This window comes from Acinonyx jubatus, chromosome C2, assembly GCF_027475565.1.
Source record: "Acinonyx jubatus isolate Ajub_Pintada_27869175 chromosome C2, VMU_Ajub_asm_v1.0, whole genome shotgun sequence".
Lineage (NCBI taxonomy): Eukaryota > Metazoa > Chordata > Mammalia > Carnivora > Felidae > Acinonyx > Acinonyx jubatus.
Genome location: NC_069384.1, coordinates 64,369,466 through 64,388,812, shown reverse-complemented (window position 1 = coordinate 64,388,812; position 19,347 = coordinate 64,369,466). Strand labels below are relative to the sequence as shown.

At 44.4% G+C, this 19,347-nt stretch overlaps 1 protein-coding gene and 1 non-coding gene across 2 annotated transcripts in view; one reads left to right on the top strand and one right to left on the bottom strand.

The window, feature by feature from the left end:
• ARHGAP31 (Rho GTPase activating protein 31) overlaps window positions 1–19,347 on the bottom strand; it is a 113,828-nt gene that overhangs the window by 10,445 nt on the left and 84,036 nt on the right. Inside the window, exons 7-11 of the mRNA XM_027060917.2 lie at window positions 16,038–16,239; window positions 13,868–13,992; window positions 6,594–6,656; window positions 3,974–4,549; window positions 689–969 (exon numbers count right to left, since the gene is read on the bottom strand). Coding sequence (XP_026916718.1) covers window positions 689–969; window positions 3,974–4,549; window positions 6,594–6,656; window positions 13,868–13,992; window positions 16,038–16,239 — 1,247 coding nt within the window. The remainder of the gene's footprint in view (window positions 1–688; window positions 970–3,973; window positions 4,550–6,593; window positions 6,657–13,867; window positions 13,993–16,037; window positions 16,240–19,347) is intronic.
• On the top strand, window positions 17,142–17,283 carry LOC113600029 (small nucleolar RNA SNORA42/SNORA80 family). Its single transcript, XR_003421008.1, has one exon. It is a non-coding gene; the product is annotated as a small nucleolar RNA SNORA42/SNORA80 family (small nucleolar RNA).

Genomic DNA, 19,347 nt, shown 5'->3' with positions numbered 1-19,347 from the left:
TGTCCTGGAAACCAAATCCCCGGAAACAAGTTAAAAGGCAAAGAACTTCCTTTCTCCTTTGACATACACGTCCAGGTCACAGAGCTGCCTCCTACGTGCAGGACTCCTCCCTGGATGCCCTGGAAAACCTCCTCACACCTTCATTTTATAAAAGGACATCCCATAAAACCTTGGAAAAATTTCACCTCTAAAAAGTACATGAGGTGTAATAAGCCCTGGCATCATGTTCTAACTTCTCCAGAAGCCATGGGGGAAAGGAGCGAATCCTGGAAATCTTTCAGAAGACTTTACAAACGTGCACAGGCAACCGTCCATCCAGGATGTCTGGAAGGAAAGCTGGACCCCATAATGGTCATCATATTTGGGACTGATTTTGTGCTGCTTCTGGGATCAAATGTCATTATATTCCAAGGACGTGTCACTGGTTTACGGTGACCTCAGATCAGAAATATTTAGAGTTGAGCCTGTCCTAGGGAATCCGAGCTGGATGGTTCCTTCCCATCATCACAGGCCTTCTGAAAAATCCACTGAAAAACACTCCCAGACCTGATTAGAAGACTGTCTCCTAAAGTCCCTTTGGCAGAAACTGGTTCTAAAAAAATAAAAACAAACTGCTTTCAGCTAGTCCGAGAACCCTTGGGATAAAGAGGACTCTTACTGGCCGGATCAGGCAGTGAGTCGACCTTACCATCTCGTGGAGAAACACGGCTTCGGCTCTGGCCCGGGGGCTCTCCTGCAGAGTGCTGGGCTTCCCCTGGTCAGCCTCACGACCCTCCTCCACCACCTTCTCTGGATCTAGCCTCTTCTCTAATTCACTTGGATGTTGAGAACCCAGGGAGATTTCTGGAGCCTTCTTTTCCTCCAGTTGGGAGCCTGGCTCCAGGGAGAGGCCTTTGCTGCATTCCTCTGTCCTCACTGCTTCCGGTCCTGGCTTGGCATCCTCGAGAGCCGCCTTCTTAGGTACAGAAGCTGCAATGAGGATGAGAGTTACCTGTTGAAGACTTCATTTGAAAAGAGGCTGTTCCCAGCACAGTCACCGTCCTGGGCTAGTCCTCCTTCCCAAGTATGGAGAAAATTCTCCCAGCCTGCTGCCCCTCACATTTTTTACCCTTTCCTTCTAGCCATGTCCTGCCTTCAGTTCCCAAAGTCACAGACTGTCAGAGATGGGAGGGGCTTTGGAGATCATCTAGTCCAGGGGCTCACAACCAGGAACCATTTGCTCTTCCCCTCCCCAGGAGACATTTGGCAGTGTCTGTGGACAGTTCTGGTTGCCACAAGTAGGTGGGGAGGAGGTGGCTACTGGCATCTCGTGAGTAGAAGCCAAGGATACTAAGTATCCTACAAAGCATGAAACAGCCCCACCCCCAACAAAGAATTGCCCAGCCCACAATGTCAACAATGCCAAGGTTGAGAAACCCTGTTCTAATCTAAGCTTTCACTTCACAGATAAATAAATTCGGATCCTGACAAGTCAAGCAGTTGCCCGGGGCATAGAAATCTATTATTTACACAAAGCTACAAAGATGTATTATGATTATGATTGACAGCTTCCTGTGTGACCCTTCCCAGGGGTTTTCCGCACATCAATCTGGATATATCTAAAATGAAATGGTTAAGCCCTGGTCTTTTTTTTTTTTTTTTTTTTAATTTTTTTTTTTAACGTTTATTTATCTTTGAGACAGAGAGAGACAGAGCATGAATGGGGGAGGGTCAGAGAGAGAGGGAGACACAGAATCCGAAACAGGCTCCAGGCTCTGAGCAGTCAGCACAGAGCCCGACGCGGGGCTCGAACCCACGCACTGCGAGATCACGACCTGAGCCGAAGTCGGACGCTTAACTGACTGAGCCACCCAGGCGCCCCTAAGCCCTGGTCTTAAACAGACCAGAGGGAGTGGAGAGGGAGGCAGACCCCAAGTTTGACCTCTGCTACTTGCATGAAGAAGGTCCTATCTCATTGTATAAGGCTGTTTTCACAGTGCAGGATAAAGACTAAATACCCAGGACAGTAACCAATCACACAAAAGCCTTTGGAAACACTTTCTCTTCAAAGGCTTCACTTCCTCTTCTAACCCTCACCCTGCTCCATCCACACCAACCCACCACCCGGAGCATTCCCCAAACAAGGCATCACTTGATGCACCTGAGCTTCCGCTCATCTCGTGCCCCATGTCCTGAAGGGAATGGGAGGAGAAAAGGACGAATTTACTGAAGATCTTCTGTGAGCCAGACTGTGAATAAGCATTTTATGAACATTCTTCCATTGACACTTCACCCCAGCCCTTGAGATACCAATCACCCCTGGCTCAGAGATATCAACCATTGTCCACTGTCACACTGCCAAAAAGTGCTGAAGCTAGGATGCGAATTGGCCCAGTTGAAGTCCAAAACCTACACACTTCCCACAATATTCAGCTGCCTCTCAGCCCAGAATATCCTCCTCATCTTTTCTGGGTGGAGAAAGCCTAAGGTTAGAAAGCCTAGGTTAGAAGGCCCAGCCCAAATGTCACCTCTTCTGGGAAGCCTTCCTGGAATTCTCCTGAGTGGACTGCCTCTTCCTGATGCCCTTGAAATCCTTCCTGAATACATCTTTCATTACGTTTCAGGGACCTAAGCCCTCCCTCATTCAAAAAGCCCAAGGAGGGTCTCCTGCTACTTCTACAGGCTGACCTGTGCGGCATTTCGGTACAGTTTAATTTCTCTCCCTAGTTCGTGAGCCTGCTGGGTCAAGGGAACATGTTTTAACAATTTTTGTAACTCCACAGTCCATTATAAACATGTGAAGGAGCATGGTGGAGTGTTTTAAAACCTGGATTAAAATCCTGGTTTTTCCGTTTCCGTGCTATGGCTCATTTGGCAAGTTAACTGATTCCTCTCTAAGCAAATGGGGATAATAGTAACTACCTCTACCTCACAGAGTTGTTGTGAGGAGAATGAAGATAATGCATGTAGAACACTTAGGACAGTGCCTGATACCATAACAGTTGTTCAAAAAAGGTTAGCTAATATTAGTAATGAAAATATTCTTTTTAAAGATGTTTATTTATTTTGAGAGAGAGAGAGAGAGAGAGAGAGCAAGTGGGGAAGGGGCAGAGAGAGGGGGAGAGCCTGATGTGGGGCTCAATCCCATGACCCTGGGATCATAACCCGAGCTGAAATCAAGAGTTGGACAATCAACCTACTGAGCTATCCAGGCACCTCAATAATAAAAACATTCTTAATCCACAAGGAGCATTGGTTGGTTTGTCTGTCAGTCATCCTCTCCTTTGAGGTTCTCCCTACTTCCATTTTATGTGGCTCACAGTTGGCTGTTCATCATAGAACCCCTTCCTAACTCCAAATATGGTTCAGAGACTCACCCTTAGCCAATTATAGGACCCTAATTGATTGGCAACCATAACTGGTCCACGGTTGAGCATGTGACCCAAGCAGGACCAATCAGAGTCTTCCCCACATTTGACATATGGAAATTGGGAGCAAGATGTTCTTTCTCATCGCTAGGATTGCTAACCATGTTCTCTGCAGATATGAGGTAGAAATGAGGGATGAGAAGAATTGAATCCCTAATTCTAGCTTTTGAGCTAGAATTCCATTCTTTGAGCTTCTCCCCCTACCTTCTCACTATGTGAGTGAATAAAATAATAGGCATTATTTACTGAGTATTTACTATGTATTAGACACTGTTCTGACAGCCTTACATGTATTAACTAACTTAATATTCATAGCAAATGTATGAAGAAGATAGGATTATGAACATCATTCCCTTTTTACAGATCAAGAAGTTGAGGCATACAGCTGAGCTGCTAAAGACCATACAGTGAAATGGCTGAGACTGGACTTGCACTTGGGCAATCTGGCTCCACAGCCCATGGTCTTAACCACTTCACCATATTGTCTTGCAAACTCTGTTCAAGCAAGATTAAGACTAGCTTTTTACCTCTTGCAATGAAAAGAAACCCTTTCTCCCCTGCTTTACCTGTAGAAGTCTCAGCGCCCAGTGGCTTGTCGTCATCAGGCCAACCTCCACTCTCTGAGCCCTGGAAAGAAAACTCTTCCAGGCTGGAAAGTGACTGGAGCTCTTTTGGGGGTGTTCTGCACGGGGTGCTGTTAGTGCTGATGACAGCCGACACACGGAGCGGCACGGACACGGCGAAGGGCTCAGAGATGTTCAGGGCCTTGCGCTGGTGACGGGGTGAGGGCTCCATCTGGAAGAGACTGCTGGTGAAGACAGATTTGCTGGGGTTGTCGTTTGATGTGTAGAACATACCCAGCATCTTCGGGGCTGTTTGCTCGCTCTCGGGATCCTCGATGGGCCGGAACACCTTCAGCTGCTCAGGTGGGGGCCGGGCCTGAGCACTCTCGAGTTGGCTTTGGTCACTGCTCACGTCAAAGCCCCCCTCTGCCCCTGCCGGCATCCCCTCCTGGCCCCACTCGCCCTCCTGCTTGCTGAGGTCACAGGAGCTGCCAGGGCTGGTCGAATGCAATTTTGCCGCTGGAATGAAAAATCCACCAGTGGTGACTGTTCGATTAAAATTTCCTTTGGTTTCTTTCCCTGGTGAAAAAGCAAACAGACACATGGTCAGCAGCTGGGGCAGACATACGACTACACAGCCTTCCAGTAAGGGAAGGTATACAACACCTGAATATTGGAAAGGCATCGTGTTCTAGTAAGGGCCTAGCCCTCCTAATAAAGACAGGTGGATACATTTGGTTGACAAGAGAGTAAGCTTCCTCTCATGTGCACAGGATGTTGGCATGATGCCCTGACAGGACGTTTGCTGTCATCAGATGCATCTGTTTTAAACTTTGCAGGTAGAGCAGTTTCTCCAAGACGGCCACTGCTAAGGTTGCTAAACAGAACAGTCATCCACCAAACAGTAAATGTAGATCTTGAAAAAGAAAAAAGACAGATGGGAGATGGCAGAATGATGTTTTCTCAAAAGGAGAAGACAAAAAGGGCAAACTAACAGAATTTTGTTTTATTTTAAAACTCGAAAACGTATTGTTTTAAGCCTCCTCTGGCAGATGGACCCAAACAGGGGTTTGATTTCCCAGCAAGGAGACAAATGCTGTTGTTCTCAGCTAGACCTTTCTCCCTTTTCCCAGGCTTCCTCCTGCTGATTCAGGGGATGAGAAACTAGAAATGTAAATTAATGAAAAGTTAGAAAGCCCAGTTGTGAGGAGCAAGTTCCCAACCGACTTAAAAGTGAAAGTAAAGAAAAGAAAAATCTGTATGGGAAATAAACCGCAAGATAACAAGTGAGTTGTCTGGGATCGGGAAAATGATTCCCAGCAGGCTAAGGGCTGTGCTGGACATCTTATGTAACGTGAGGTTTGAATGTTCTGTAGGGGAAGTGTAATGACCTCCTTTAACACATGAGGAAAGCGAGACTCAGAGGGGCAGATACCTGCCCAATGCTCATCCAAATGAGGACCTACATTTTGAAATATTAAATTCTGTGGCGCAGGGCAAGAACTGCCTCAAAAGTTTTCCAAACCAAAGCAAACGGATGACTAGAAAGGTGAGACAATGCTAAAAGAATCGCGTCAGCTTAAAAAGAGTTCACTGTCGGGGCGCCTGGGTGGCTCAGTCGGTTAAGCATCTGACTTTGGATCAGGTCATAATCTCCCAGTTTGTGGGTTCAAGCCCCACTCTGGGCTCTGTGCTGACAGCTCAGAGCCTGGGGACTGCTTCAGATTCTGTGTCTCCCCCCCCCCTCTCTCTGCTCTTCCCCTGCTTGTCCTCTATCTCTCTCAAAAATAAACATAAAAAAAAAGTTCACTATTTTACACGTTTACAGTTATTTTTAAAAGGTTGTTCTAAAGACTTTCTGCATTGTTTCAGGCTGCCTCATTTATCAAAGAGCAAAATGTTTTGTATTAAAGGAATTGGAAAGTCATGGGATAAACGGGGGAGCCCTGTGCCTCGCAACTTGTAGCAGGGGTTGTTGGCTGCTTAAGAAAAAAAAACAAAACAGGAGCGAGAGGTGCAGGGAGGTCAGCCCCTTAAGACCAATGTGGTGAGATGCCACTTTGGTGGGGTGTCACCTTGCATGCAACCCTCCACACATCTACTCCACCAAAGGATGACCAGCTACGTGCCAGGCTGGTGCCCATCACTGTTTACTGATAAGTGAATGAATGAATCTACCAACTCAAAATCATAACCTGACAGCCTATGGGAGCACATAAATTCAAGACACATAAGTACATAGGAACTAAACCATGAGGTAAAAACCAGTTTTCGTCTCTTCTTTATGCCCAAGGGGGAAGACCATCTGTTTTGATTCTCAGGAGTTGCCCTTCTACCTGGTTGAGATTTGAGTGTAAAATGGCTGCCATCTCCAGCTATGGTTAGAGGAAGGCTGGAGGAACAGGATGGCCCTTTAGGCCAAGACCTGTAGTGTAATGGCAGGGATTAATGCAGTGGCTGTGTGAACCCCTTGGGTTCAGGGTTCAGGGCAGATTTGGGACTAGGGGATGTGCATGATTGCGATGAGATGAGCAGGCAGGTAGCTCATGAAGGCAAGTCTGGTGTGGGAGCTCCTGTCTCCCAGTAGTAATCCCCAGTTCCAAAGGTAGTTGTGAGATCTCACCTTCCACAGGCACTGAGCACAATGAGTCCATGCTTTTAGCTGGTCGGATAGTAGCCTTTTCCACTAAAGACAAAAGAAAAAATATCCCTGATGAATGCATATTGAGGGGAAACATTCAGAACAATAGGTCAGGCTGTACATACACGAGAGAACTTTCTTCAGGAAAGTTTTTCCAAGTACTTATAATTCTCCCCTTTAGAAAACATTCCTCATTCCACCCTAGATGCTCCTACTTTCATGATTGGACTGAGCTTATAAAAACAGGGCATTCATAGATCAACATTTTATTAACATTTTACAAGCACAGGTAAATTACAATTTTGTCAAATAGCTGTTAGCAAATGAGGAGCCTTGAACCCAATTTTATTATACCAAGATTCATCCATGGCATAGAATCCATGGGGCTCCTGGCCACCCCTTCTATCTAGCAGGTGGGAGAGCAGGATTCTTGGCTGCAGCCACACCTGATAGCACCCAGGAATTGGGTACAGCAAGTGAGAGGGCCCAAGGGACTGAAGTCCCGTTTCTCCCCAATGCAGGTCTGCTCCTGCCTTCTGCAGACTGGTTGCTTCTCCAAATGATCTCACCCACCAACCTCACCCTGGAGCAGACCCAGACCAAACCAACCTTTTCTGAGCACTTACTATGTGCCTGGTGTCCTCTGTGCATCTTTGTAAGCCACCTAGGCAGATTTGGGGAAGAGTGTAGCTTAAAGAAGTAAACACTTATTCCAGGGACAGGATTAGGCACTTCAAAATGTCACCTCAGGGAGCTGAATTGGCTGAAAGATAGCTCCTCCCAGCAGGCTTTGTAGGAAGGGAAAGAGGGCATTCTGGGAGCTGAGTGGGAGCCCCAGGACTTGTGGCTGTAAGGTAACTCTGGGTTCAGACAGATCTGGCTTTGAATCCCAACTCTGCCACTTTGGGCCATGTGAACTCAGATATGTGGCTGACCTTTTCTCTAAACTTCAGTTTCCTCACATGTAAAATGAGGAAAAATAGAGTTGTCATGAGAAATACATGAGCCGTGCATTTAAATAATCAGGTTGTACTAACCCAGAACACAGTCAATGCTCGACAAACAATAACCCTTGTTGCTGTTGTTCTTCAGGATAAACCAGGGCTCAGCAGCAGGAAAGACTTGGGAGATGGTCTGGAAGAAGCACTCAGTGTTGGCCCCAACTCAGACTAAGCTGTTTCAGCCCTCTTTTAAAGTTCCCCCATTTTCCTCCTTGCCCCAAACCCTGCTGCCTCTGAGAGGCTCTGAATTAGCCCCTTGGCCTCCCTGCTCGGGGCTTCTCTCTGCCTGGGGCCCGGAGAGAGAGGACAGAGCCATCTTCACTCAAACCCTTGGAAACAGCAAGACTGCCTTCAACCTCCTTACTTCTACTAGTAGGGCTAGGTCTCTTGTCCTTTCAAGATCTGCTATTTTCACAAGTTTACAGACTGATTTACTACCGTAAGACTGCCTGGCCAGTGTCCCTTCCTTTGAGAAAAGCTTTTGCCTTTGTTTTCCAGAGGTTGCATTTCTGGACTTCTTCTCGCTTCCATGCGATAGCCTTTAGAGCCAGTGACCAGATGACACTAAGTGTCATGGAGGATGGACAACAGTTGTCTCTGCATAGCCACCAGTGTTCACTTTTTCATGTTGGACTCTCTTTCTGATGATGCAGCTCCTTGTGGCCTTGGTGGCCACAGCAGCTGATTTTGGGAACAGTCCTCAAGGATTCCCTGGCTCCATTTCTGGATAGTAACTAAGCACTCAGGACTCCTTGGCCTGTGTCTATATTTAGATTATAATATGGATATTAGATATATCTAGATTATCTAATATAGATATCTAGATATCTAATATATTTAGATTATATTTTTCTGTCTCGGACCTTGTCTGGGTCTCATGGAAGTACATCTGCCAGTTTTCTGGCAGCTTTGGGGTCCTCGAGTCTCCTCTTTTAGATGATCCCTATGGCTTTGGGATTTCCCTGCTCAAAGGCATTCACTTTGGAGAGTTCCTTGGACTCTCCCTGTTGGATAACACAAATTCCAGTACATAAGTGACTGGGAGACCCCAATGTGATGCATCTTCATTTGGTCAATACCCCATTTTTTCTTATCCTTCATTTCTTATTTCTGTTCAACTTTCTAAATATAGGTTAACATCCCTTCATCTACCCCCCTCCAAAAAAATCCCCAATGCTGTACATGGTGAATCAATTTTTAAAAGTCCCTTAGTTGATGGAATTTATAAAAGATTTTTTAAAATCTTTTAAAAATCATATTTAAATATGTGGGTGGTTCAGTCGGCTGAGCATCTGACTCTTGATTTCGGCTCAGGTCATAATCTCACGATTTCTGAATTCAAGCCCTGTGTTGGGCTCTGTGCTGACAGTGCAGAGTCTACTTGGGATTCTCTGTCTCCCTCTCTCTCTGCCCCATGCCTCCCCAGTCATGCACTTTCTGTCTCTCTCTATCTCTCTCTGTCTCAAAAATAAATAAACATTTTTAAAAGAAATTTTAAAAATAATTTAAGCATATTAATCCACTGATGGACTTTTTTCACATGCATATTTCAACAAATAGTGAGTCTATGAGTCACTTAACAGAGACCACACTGGTGGATATGACCATAAGCTGCCCCCACCCCCAGTCTTTAGTTGTGAGGGTTCCAGTGGTCACTGAGGCAATAGTCAAAGTCAGAGAGCCACTTGTATTGGCACTGTTGGCTGTTTAATTTCACCTCTGCATCCCATCAAAATTCAGCCATTCTAGTGATCTATCCCTGATTTGTTTGTTCATGTGGTCTTAGTGAGAGGCCTGAGAAAATTGAAACTTAAAAGCTTAAGTTATGGGAAACTGAAACCTAACCAAGCTTAACCGGCTTGTTCCGCTTCTGTACAATTGCTTGGCGCGCCCATGTATTCCTGATCAATCATTATTGCCTGGCACATCCGTATATTCTTGATCAACCATTGTTACTTGGCACATCCGTGTACTCCTGATCAATCATTGTTGCTTGGCACATCCGTGTATTACTGATCAATCATTGTGATACCCGTACCCCCGGTTGTGGTCTGACCTAAAGGCAGGAACCAATCGAATACTGTTAAGTGTCCAACTTTAAACACCAACCAATCGCAGCTCTGTAACTGTGGAAAATTCCTGATTTCCCCATGAATTGTTTGTACCTGTCTATAAAAGGGGTGTAAAAACCTCTCTCAGGGCCTCTTGGCGTCACCGGCAACGGGGGTGCAGAGGTCCAGGTTCGAACCTGCAATAAATGACCCTTGCTGCTTAGCTTTGACTCTGGACTCTGGTGGTTTGTTTTTGGGGGTCTCTTAGACTCTGGGCGTTTCATTAGACCAGTAGCTTTCAAGCCTGGTTGCATTTCAAAATCACCCGAGGGACTTTCTAAAAATGACCAGTACTCTGGTTTCCCAACAGATCTCTTGAGGCAAAGCTGCCATGGGTGTGAACCTCTGAGGACAGCCAGGCTTAGACCCCCTGGCCAGGGACACCCTGTGCATTCCGAGCGTTGACCAACCTTTGATCCAGCACCTCGAGCTCCTTCCTTTTGAAAACCACAGGGTAGAAATCTTCCCAAGTCAAGGTCAAGGCAAATCATTCATTTCACTTTTGCTCATTTGTTTTGCTCTATTGTTTTTGACCTTTTGCTCCTTGGTAAACTTCTTTCATTACATCATTGATTCTGTAACTGAAATTCTCTCTTTGATGTGCTTAAGCAAATCTCTTTATTATTAGATCAGGAGTTTCTTGCCAAAACTCCCCTCAAATTCTCCTTAGAGAATCTTAATTTCTGATTTGTATCTGATCCACGATACCTGTGGCAATCTGCCCTCTTCACCTGAGATATCTTTCCATTTGGAGAAAGACATGTTTCCCCATATAGTGAATGTTGTAGGTGCCTACCCAGAACCAATTTCCCTTCCTCCTTCTCACAGAGCTCTTGTACTTTTTGGGTGCATCTGACTGTAATCCCATTCCTCATGCCAGTGATTGGTTTAGGAAGCCATGGCTAAGCCGATCAGCAGAGGGCACTCCCTTGGCCATAGGGATTGATCCATATGACTCAGGTGAAGGCAACTGAGATGGGGTTAGGGTGTTATGATGGGGGATTGCTGGAAAAGAAGGGTCCCTGCTTTTAGGAGCAAGCCACCAGAAGTGATGTCTTTTCTCCTTCTGGACATAGTGACAGTCAAAGGTAAAGCCTACAAGTACTATAGCCACTTTGTTGCAGCAAAGAAGCCAGTCTGGGGATGAAGCTGACCTACTTGGGAAGGCACAGCTGAGGAAAACATAAGGGAGTGGAGACAGAGCCACTAAACCACTCTGAAGCCTTCCTTACGTCTGGGTGTCCAATTACAGAACCCAGGAGTTCCCTCATTGAGTTGGCCAATTGAGTTGGATGTGCAATTGTTTCCAGCCTAAATCATTCTAACTGCTGTCTATCCCCTGTGACATCCCTTGTTACTCCAGGAGGCAAATGTGAAGATTTCTAACATCTGTGCTTGGCATACAGTTATCACTGGGCTCAAGGAAAGTCCTTAAAAGTATTTCTTCTCATTTTTCCTATAAGCATTAATTCCTCCCCCCCAAATCTTTATTATTAAAAACTTCAAACATTCACAAAATTTGGAGATCTCTAAACCTACCACCCAGGTTGACATTTGCCATATATTTGCTTTCTCTACATTGCCATGTATTTCTATGTCTGTATCTACCTAGTCACTTACATTTCGCTGAATCATATGAAAATGAGTTTCAGTATTTTGACATTTCATCTTTAAATACTTTAACTTTAGCATATGCCTCCTAAGAACCATTAATCTGAAACCATTAATATGAAAATTTACAATTCCTTAACATCACCTAATAATTTATCTGTCCCCCAAATTATCTTATGTAGTCCTTTTTTTCAAAGGATCCAATCAAGGTTTGCTCATTACATTTGTACATTTAGTTTTTACAATTTGTTTTCATAACTACTTCCCTCATTTTTTAAAAAAAATCAGACTTTCAATCTATCACACTAAAGGTCATTGTGGCAGATTTCTTTGCACTTCCCTTTCTGACACAGTATTCAGCTGGATTGGTTACATTCCCCATTGCACAGTGATTCCCTCATTTCTTTATTTTTTTAAGTTTATTTATTTATGTATTTAGTGAGAGAGAGAGCGGGGGGGGGGGGGAAACACGAGTGGGGGAGGGGCAGAGAAATGGAGAGACAGAATCCCAGCAGAATCGGAGCCATCAGTGCAGATCCTACATAGGGCTCAAACTCACAAACTGTGAGGTCATGACCTAAGTCGAGATCAACAATTGGATGCTTGGATGCCTAACCTACTGAGCCACCCAGGCACCCCTGATTCCCTCAGTTCTTTCCTATATCAATTCCTATTCATTATTCAGATATAATTCCCACAAGGCAACACTGTCATTTAAAATTTATAACCCTGGCATGAGTCAGAGGGGAGAAGGGACAGATCTTCCTTATAGTACATTTCAATTAATGAATGTAGACAGAGTGATGGAAACAGAAAATGACCATTTGGCAAACACCACAGTAATAACTGTTGTAATAACAGTAATTTTGCAGGCAAGAATCATTGATGGATGCTAAAATTCAGGAATGAAAGTATGATGAGAAACAGGATATTTGCAGTCTCAAAATATCTCCTACAACCTACTTGTTCATTGGAAAGGAAAAAATAGTAACAAAATTTTGTAGATGGTACTTTAACCAAGCGATCAAAGTTAACATCACTAGCAATAAGATATTGACATCATATGCCTCCTGACATGACCCGCTGAGACAGGCACAGCATTCACAACTTCAACTGAATCATGAGGAAATATCAGACAAATCCAGCCTGAGGTGGTATATTCTACAAAATAAATGTCTGTACTCTTCCAAAGTGTCATGGTCAGAAACACTGAGAAAAATGTCCTAGACTGGAGGCAATTAAGGAGGCATGGCAACTGAATGCAACATGCATTCCTGGACCCCAAAAAGGACATTAGTTGGACGGCTGGTCAATTATGAATAAGGTCTGTAAATTATTTAGTAGGATTATATTGATGTTAATTTTCTGGCTTGGCTCATTATATTATGGTTAAGATCAGAAGCAGCTGCATAAAGGGTACAAGGGTTCTCTGTCTACTATTTCTGCAACTTTTTTGTAAATCTAAAATTATTTTTTTTTTAAAAAGACTGCCTAGTTAATTTTTATGTTTCAGGTCTAGTGAGGTTGACATGGCCAAACCAAAGACCTAAGAAGCAGAGCTAGGAAAAAATTATATATACACATACTATGATGAATACTTATTTATAAAATAGACAACATATATTGATCTCTGTCCCTAGTTTAGGAGCACAGGGCTGCTAAAATCCTTGTAACTCCCTGGGTCATAGGAGTGTCTTTTGTTTTAATGAGGGCACTCTGGATGGGTTCCTGGATGGTTCCTGGATGAGGGCTGGTCACCAGAAAGACCAAGCCATGATTAGAAGCTTGGAACTTTCAGCCCTGCCCCTCATTCTCTTGAGAGGAGAGAAGGGCTGAAAATGGAATTAATGATCAAATATGCCTATGTGATGAAGCTTCCATAAATTCCCAATTATACGGGGTTCAGAGAGTCTCCAGATGGGCAAACACATCCACGCCAGTGGGGTGATGCACCCCAACTCTATGGAGGAGACAGACACTCCTGTGCTCAGGACTCTCCCAGACCTCACCTTATGTATCTCTTCAACTGGCTGTTCATCTGTATCCTTTATCATACCCTTTAATAAACTGGTCAATGTAATGAAGTGTTTCCCCGAGTTCTGCGAGCCACTCTAGCAAATGAATCAAATCAAGGAGGGGGTCTTTCGAACCTCCAATCTATAGCAGTAAGTCAGAAGCACAGCAGACAATCTAGGCTTGTAACTGGCACCTGAAGTGTGAGAATGTGCGGGGTGGGAGGCAGTCTTGTGGGACTGAGCCCTTAACCTGTGGGATCTTATGCTGTCTCTGGATAGACAGTGTCAGAATTGAGTTACAGTTGGTGTAGCAGAAAATTGTTTGTTGTGGGGAAAAACCTCCACACATTTGGTGACCAGAAGTGTCAGAAGTGAAGTGCTGTGTGGGTAGTGAGGAGACACACGGGAGGGTAACAGTAGGGTAGAACTGGGGTTTTCCCTATGCAGGAGATAAGACTCAACTGAGTTTTTCTAAGACAATATATATCTCATAAAACATAACTGCTATTGATTCTTACCTGAGAGCCTCTGCCCTCTCACAAATACACTCCCATTTCTACTCAGCTTTGATTTGGAGTCTGATCCAGAACGTCCCAGGTTAAATATTGATTTCCATTTCTTTGATTTACTGGAGAGCTTTCTTCTAAAAGAGCCAAGCCATAAAACAGCATTAGTTTGGTAACTGGTCATTTCAGTGGGACCTTTAAATTGAGAAGGAATAGCCCAGTCATGTTCTGACATTTCAGGAAATCCCTCTCTAAAATCCAGTCTGAGCCTGAGTCTGGCCCTGTCTGGGGATGCCCTGGATGACCAAGCTAGGCTTTCATGTTCCCCAGGGGAAGGGGCAAAGGTGTGCTATAAAGGCAGGGGGGAGGGCAGACAGAGGCAGGGATGCATCGGAGACTCAGAGGTCACAAGCAAGCACACAGTTCTGGGGATTCTGGTAAGCAGTGTAGTCCTGGGTTTTCAAAGACACCTATTTTTTTGTAGGAGTAAACATTAAAGACCACAGAGCTCAGTGCTGCACTTGGGCCATACTGCTAGGTCATCCACAGGTGAGGAAAGAGCTGGTGAAGACTTCTGCAGACTGTAAAGGGGGTGAAGGAGAAAGTGACTTGGAAAAGAGACTGGCGTGTGAGAGTTAGAGGCTGCCAGGTGTAGTCAAAAATCACTGCAGAGAAAGGCAGAGGGTAATTAGTGTGTCTCTGGCTTCACTCATTTCCCTGATGCCTCTCACCAGGCTGCCTCAAGAAGGCATGAAAAGGAGAGGTCTAGACTGGGTCTGGAGAGCCTGATGCCACCAGAGGTCACCACAGAGACTTTGCCCTGCTCTGGTTTGCCCAACTATCAGATTTCAAAAAGTTTCCTGATGAAACCCTACAACTTGTGGGTTCCACAAAGGACCCTTTCTCCATAAGGTTCTCATAGAACATCCAGATGTCAAGCGCAATATGTTTTTACAATCAATCAGAGATAGATCTGCAGCACTTGATGGTTTCTTTTGGATCTGGCCTAGTTTTTTTTTCAAGCACTTGGTCTAGGATGTATTTTATAGGGTCACATACCTTGGGGTATGGTGTGCCCCTTATGTAGTTAAGGCACAGAGGAAATGCACTTGAGGGTCCTTCTGAGGTACTCTTCTTCCTGATCCCTGGGTGGAAGTCTTATTTTCCAGGGATTTAGGGAGCAAATACTGGGGCTTGGTCCAGACAGAGCATGATCAATGCATTTTAGGAAATGGAAGGGTTTCTTGCCAGGTGAGTTCTAGGTGTACCATTCCCATAACATGCATTGTGAGAAGTGCCCCTACTGCTGTGTAATATGGTAGCACTTTCTCTCTCCCCAATGGGAAGCAGCCCCGCCATCTTGGGGATGACACTGACAAGAAGTCTGAGGTGTCTCTTTTCACGCCTCTTTCTACTGACCAAACATTGAGGATGACCATCTCCAGTGAAAGTTTGCCTTTCAGCCCCTCCACCTATTGTCTGCCTAAAGTTTAGAACTCCTGCTTCATTCACTGCCTCCTATTTATAGTGGGGTGTGAGGGGAGAGGGGAGGAGGGATGTGTGGAGACCAGGGTTACAACAGAGGAAGCAATGAAGAAAGAAAATATCCTATGAATAAAAATGATATTCAGTTTGGTTTGGGAGGGCAAGGAGGGTTCTGACAGGCATGGAAGAAGGAACAGAAGCCAGGAATATGTGTCCCCAGGTGCTGCATGCCCAGAGCTCTCAGTCTAGAGTGGCATTATTTGTTAGCTTATCCTCCATTCATCTCTATAGTTTTTATAATGTCACCTGGAGGTGAAGGATGGGGGCAGGGGGTCAAGTTTTTTATTTTAGCAAACTTCCTTCTGAAAATATGAAGACTGTTTTATCTAAATTAAAGAGTAAGGGATTTCAGCCATGATCCTTGACCCCTATGAGCCCCATCCCTGTCATGGTACTTAAGGATGTCTGGTGGGAGAGCAGGTCTTGATAACTTAGGGACAGTGAGTGAAGACATCAATCACTGGTGAAAAAGAGCTGTGGAGACAGCTCCCTTTTCTTCCTCTGGAATGTTCCATTACATCCCAACCCAGCCGGTACCCCCAACCCATGCTGCCACTGTAGCTCTGAGACTATATAACTTCTTCCTCTATCCCCCTCCACCCAGACGTTTCCCAGAATTTAAGAGAATGCTGCTTACTTGTTGTCTGGTAACTCAAGAACTGTGTGGAAGAGGGTGCCCATGGAAGGAGGGACAATTTCAGGCAAGCTATTCTCCCTCCTTTCTTTCCGAGCAGGATGGTTAGTAGCCAGGCTCCGAGCCTGAGCTTCCTCCAGGCTCACCAGCTTCATGGGCAAGGAGAGGGCTGGCAAGGTCAGACTCTTCATGATTGGTGGGTTTTCTATACAGAAAAGACAAGACCTCAGTTATGGAAGGAGTCCTGTGCATCAGGTCTAGCCAGATTTCCCATCCACAGCCCCTCCATTCCTGACTTCCTGGCAGGGGGCTTCTGGAGTTTTGGGGGATTTAGGGCAGAGGTTGTACATAAGGAAACTAACAACCTCATGGCCAGACAGCCAGCTGGCACACAGGGCTTCAGGAGGTAACCTATATTTCTTGCATTTTTCAGAGAGGGACCATTCATTCATTCATTCATGCGACAAACATTTATTGAACACTTCCTGCCTAGTACTCTGGCCAGGTGGGAATTTTATGTCCAACCATAGAGGTAGCCTTGCTCAGCTAGAACAAGGCAGGAGACTGTTCCTGCTCTCTGCAGCTGTACAACACACACTCCAAGGCAATTTAACGTGGGAGCCTATACTTTCCCTAGATCACTAAGGTTTATTTATATCTCTGCAGTAAAAAGGTATTTTATAGCCTATATTATTCCCTAAAAGATAGGTGGCTTTTTACTCACTACTCAGTGGTCTTAAGTGCATGCAAGCTAATCTTTTCTTTCTGTGTTTTGTTTGTTTTTGGTTTGGTGTTTTTTGGTTTTTTGTTTTTTGTTTTTTAAGAAACAGAAGTCATAATGAGAGATCGATGGTGTCCAGAGTCATCTCTTTTCCCCAAGTCATTGGTTCTCAACTTGGGGCAATTTTGCCATTCCCACCCCACTTCCCCAGGGACATTTGGCAATGTCTAAAAACATTTTTGGTTGCCATAAGCAACTAAAGTGTAAGAGTACTACACTACAAAGTGTAAGTGTAGGAGTACTACTGGCATCTAGTGGGTAGAGGCCAAGGATGGCATCCTACAGTGCACAGCACAGCCCCACAACAAGAACTCTCCAGCACCAGTGCATGGTGATGCATTGACGGCAGGCCCTTATCTGTGAGCCTCTCATAGTGTACACATGCCAGAGGAGTGTGCAACCCCAAACCATTGCCCAGCCTCCTCACTGGTGGCCTGGCCTGTGAGCACTGAAGGGTGCTGTCTAATGTGGGAACAAAAAAACAAAAAAAAAAAAGGAAAACAAACAAACATAAAACAAACAAAGAACTATCCAGCACCAATTATCAACAGTGCCAAGATTGAGAAATCTTGGTCTAAGTAAAAAAAGCAGAGATCTAAGTTGGCCTCTATTTAGCCTTTGGCAACCCTGCCAGTTTTCTATAACTTCAGAAGGTGTGAAGAGACTCAAAGATAACTTGCACCAACTGAAACTAAGCAATCTTTTTTGGTATAAGACTCACATAATTTTCAGAAAGCACCTTGACAGCACTCATTGCAGAACATGACCCTCTCTGAGTGGAGGGAAATAAAACCACTGATAAAGGGCCTTGTAGAAAACAGAGTGTGTGACACTGGGGTTTTCCCAGGCAGGAGAGCATGGCAGTCATTCAGCGGGGCTTCAAGTAAGTAAATCCATGAGCCCAAAAACTTTTCAGTAAAGTTTCCAACTTTAACCATTTTCCAACTTAATCCAAAGGAGGTTAAAATATTTGAATTTTATATGCTCTCAATATTTGCTTTCTAGATTATTTCTGATTTGTTAATTACTTATTTACTTAAAAAATGAAATCACTCCAGGAGCAACTGGATCAATGGGAAGAACCCACACTGCAGGGCCAGGAGACCTCAGTTGGTTTAGTAACCACTCTCTCCCTAGTTTCAGGCTGCAGTGTCCTAAGGCCTACTCATTGTCTCTGCTTAGATGTTTAACAGGCATCTCTAACCTCACATTTCATAACAAAGCTTGTAATTTCTGCTCTTCACCCCTAAACTGGTACCCCTACTATCATTGCCAAGTCAGTAAGTGGCACCATGGACCATCCAGCTGTGTAAGCTGAAACCTGGAGTAGTTATTTTTCATTCATTCCTTTCTTTGATGCACCACCTCCTCCTACATCGAGTCAACAAGCAAGTCTGAAAACTCTACCTTCAAAATGTACTTGGAATCCAGCCACCTGCCTTCTTTCCACTGCTAACGTGCTAGTCCAGGCCACCATGATTGCCCATCTGATTTCCGCCATTGCTCTTTAACTGGTCTCTCTGCTTCCAGACTTGCTGCTTTTCAGTCTCTCCTTCACACAGCAATCAGAATGCTCAGACCCTGCACTCCCTACTCAAAATCCTCAAATGCTTTCCCATGGCACTGAGAACAAACGAAACTCCTAGCTTGACCTACAAGGACCTTCCATCTGCTTTCCCTGTCCTCTTTGCCCACTGACCCAGTGGGCTACAAAAATATGCAGTAAAAATTTTTAAATGTATACTCCCATTATAAACTATACATTTATACTAGTGTATTAGTGTTGTATATAACAGAAAATATACAAAATCATAGAAATTACAAAGTATACAATATAAAGAAATGAGAAAGAAATTCTAATGGTTTCTTCCAACACCTGTAGTTCAGTATCTTGGTCTTTGGTGTCCCCTCGGGTGGGGCACCCCACTTTGGAGACCACATTGGCTCTAGTCACACTGACCTACTTTTCTGTACTACTATGAGCCCCTTTCCACTTCAGAGCTTTTAGACTCTCTGTCCTTTGTGTTTGGAACATTCACCCACAGATCCTCACATGACTGGTTCCTTTTGTCATAAGGTCTCAGGTCAAAGATCACCTCCTCAGAGATCATAAGTCCCCAATAATTTATTGGTTGATTCAAAAGGATGGATGAATGAATGAATGGATGAATGCATATTCTCACCTACCTTCAAAAAGGATTTATATAGCTTACAATAATGGGAGATTTAAAGTAAAGATGAAGGAAACATTAGCCACTCCTAAGAATATAACCAAGAGAATTGGAAACATGTGTTCGCACAAAAACTTGTACATAAATGTTCACAGCACCATTATTCATAATAACCAAAAAGTGGAAACAACCCAAGTGGCCTCAACTGATGAATGGATAAACAAAATGTATACGCATACAGTGGGTATATATTATTCATCCTTAAAAACGGATGAAATAGTGATACATGCAAAAATATGGAAGAACCTTAGAGAACATATGGTAAGTGAAAGAAGTCAGTTACAAAAGACCACATGTTGTA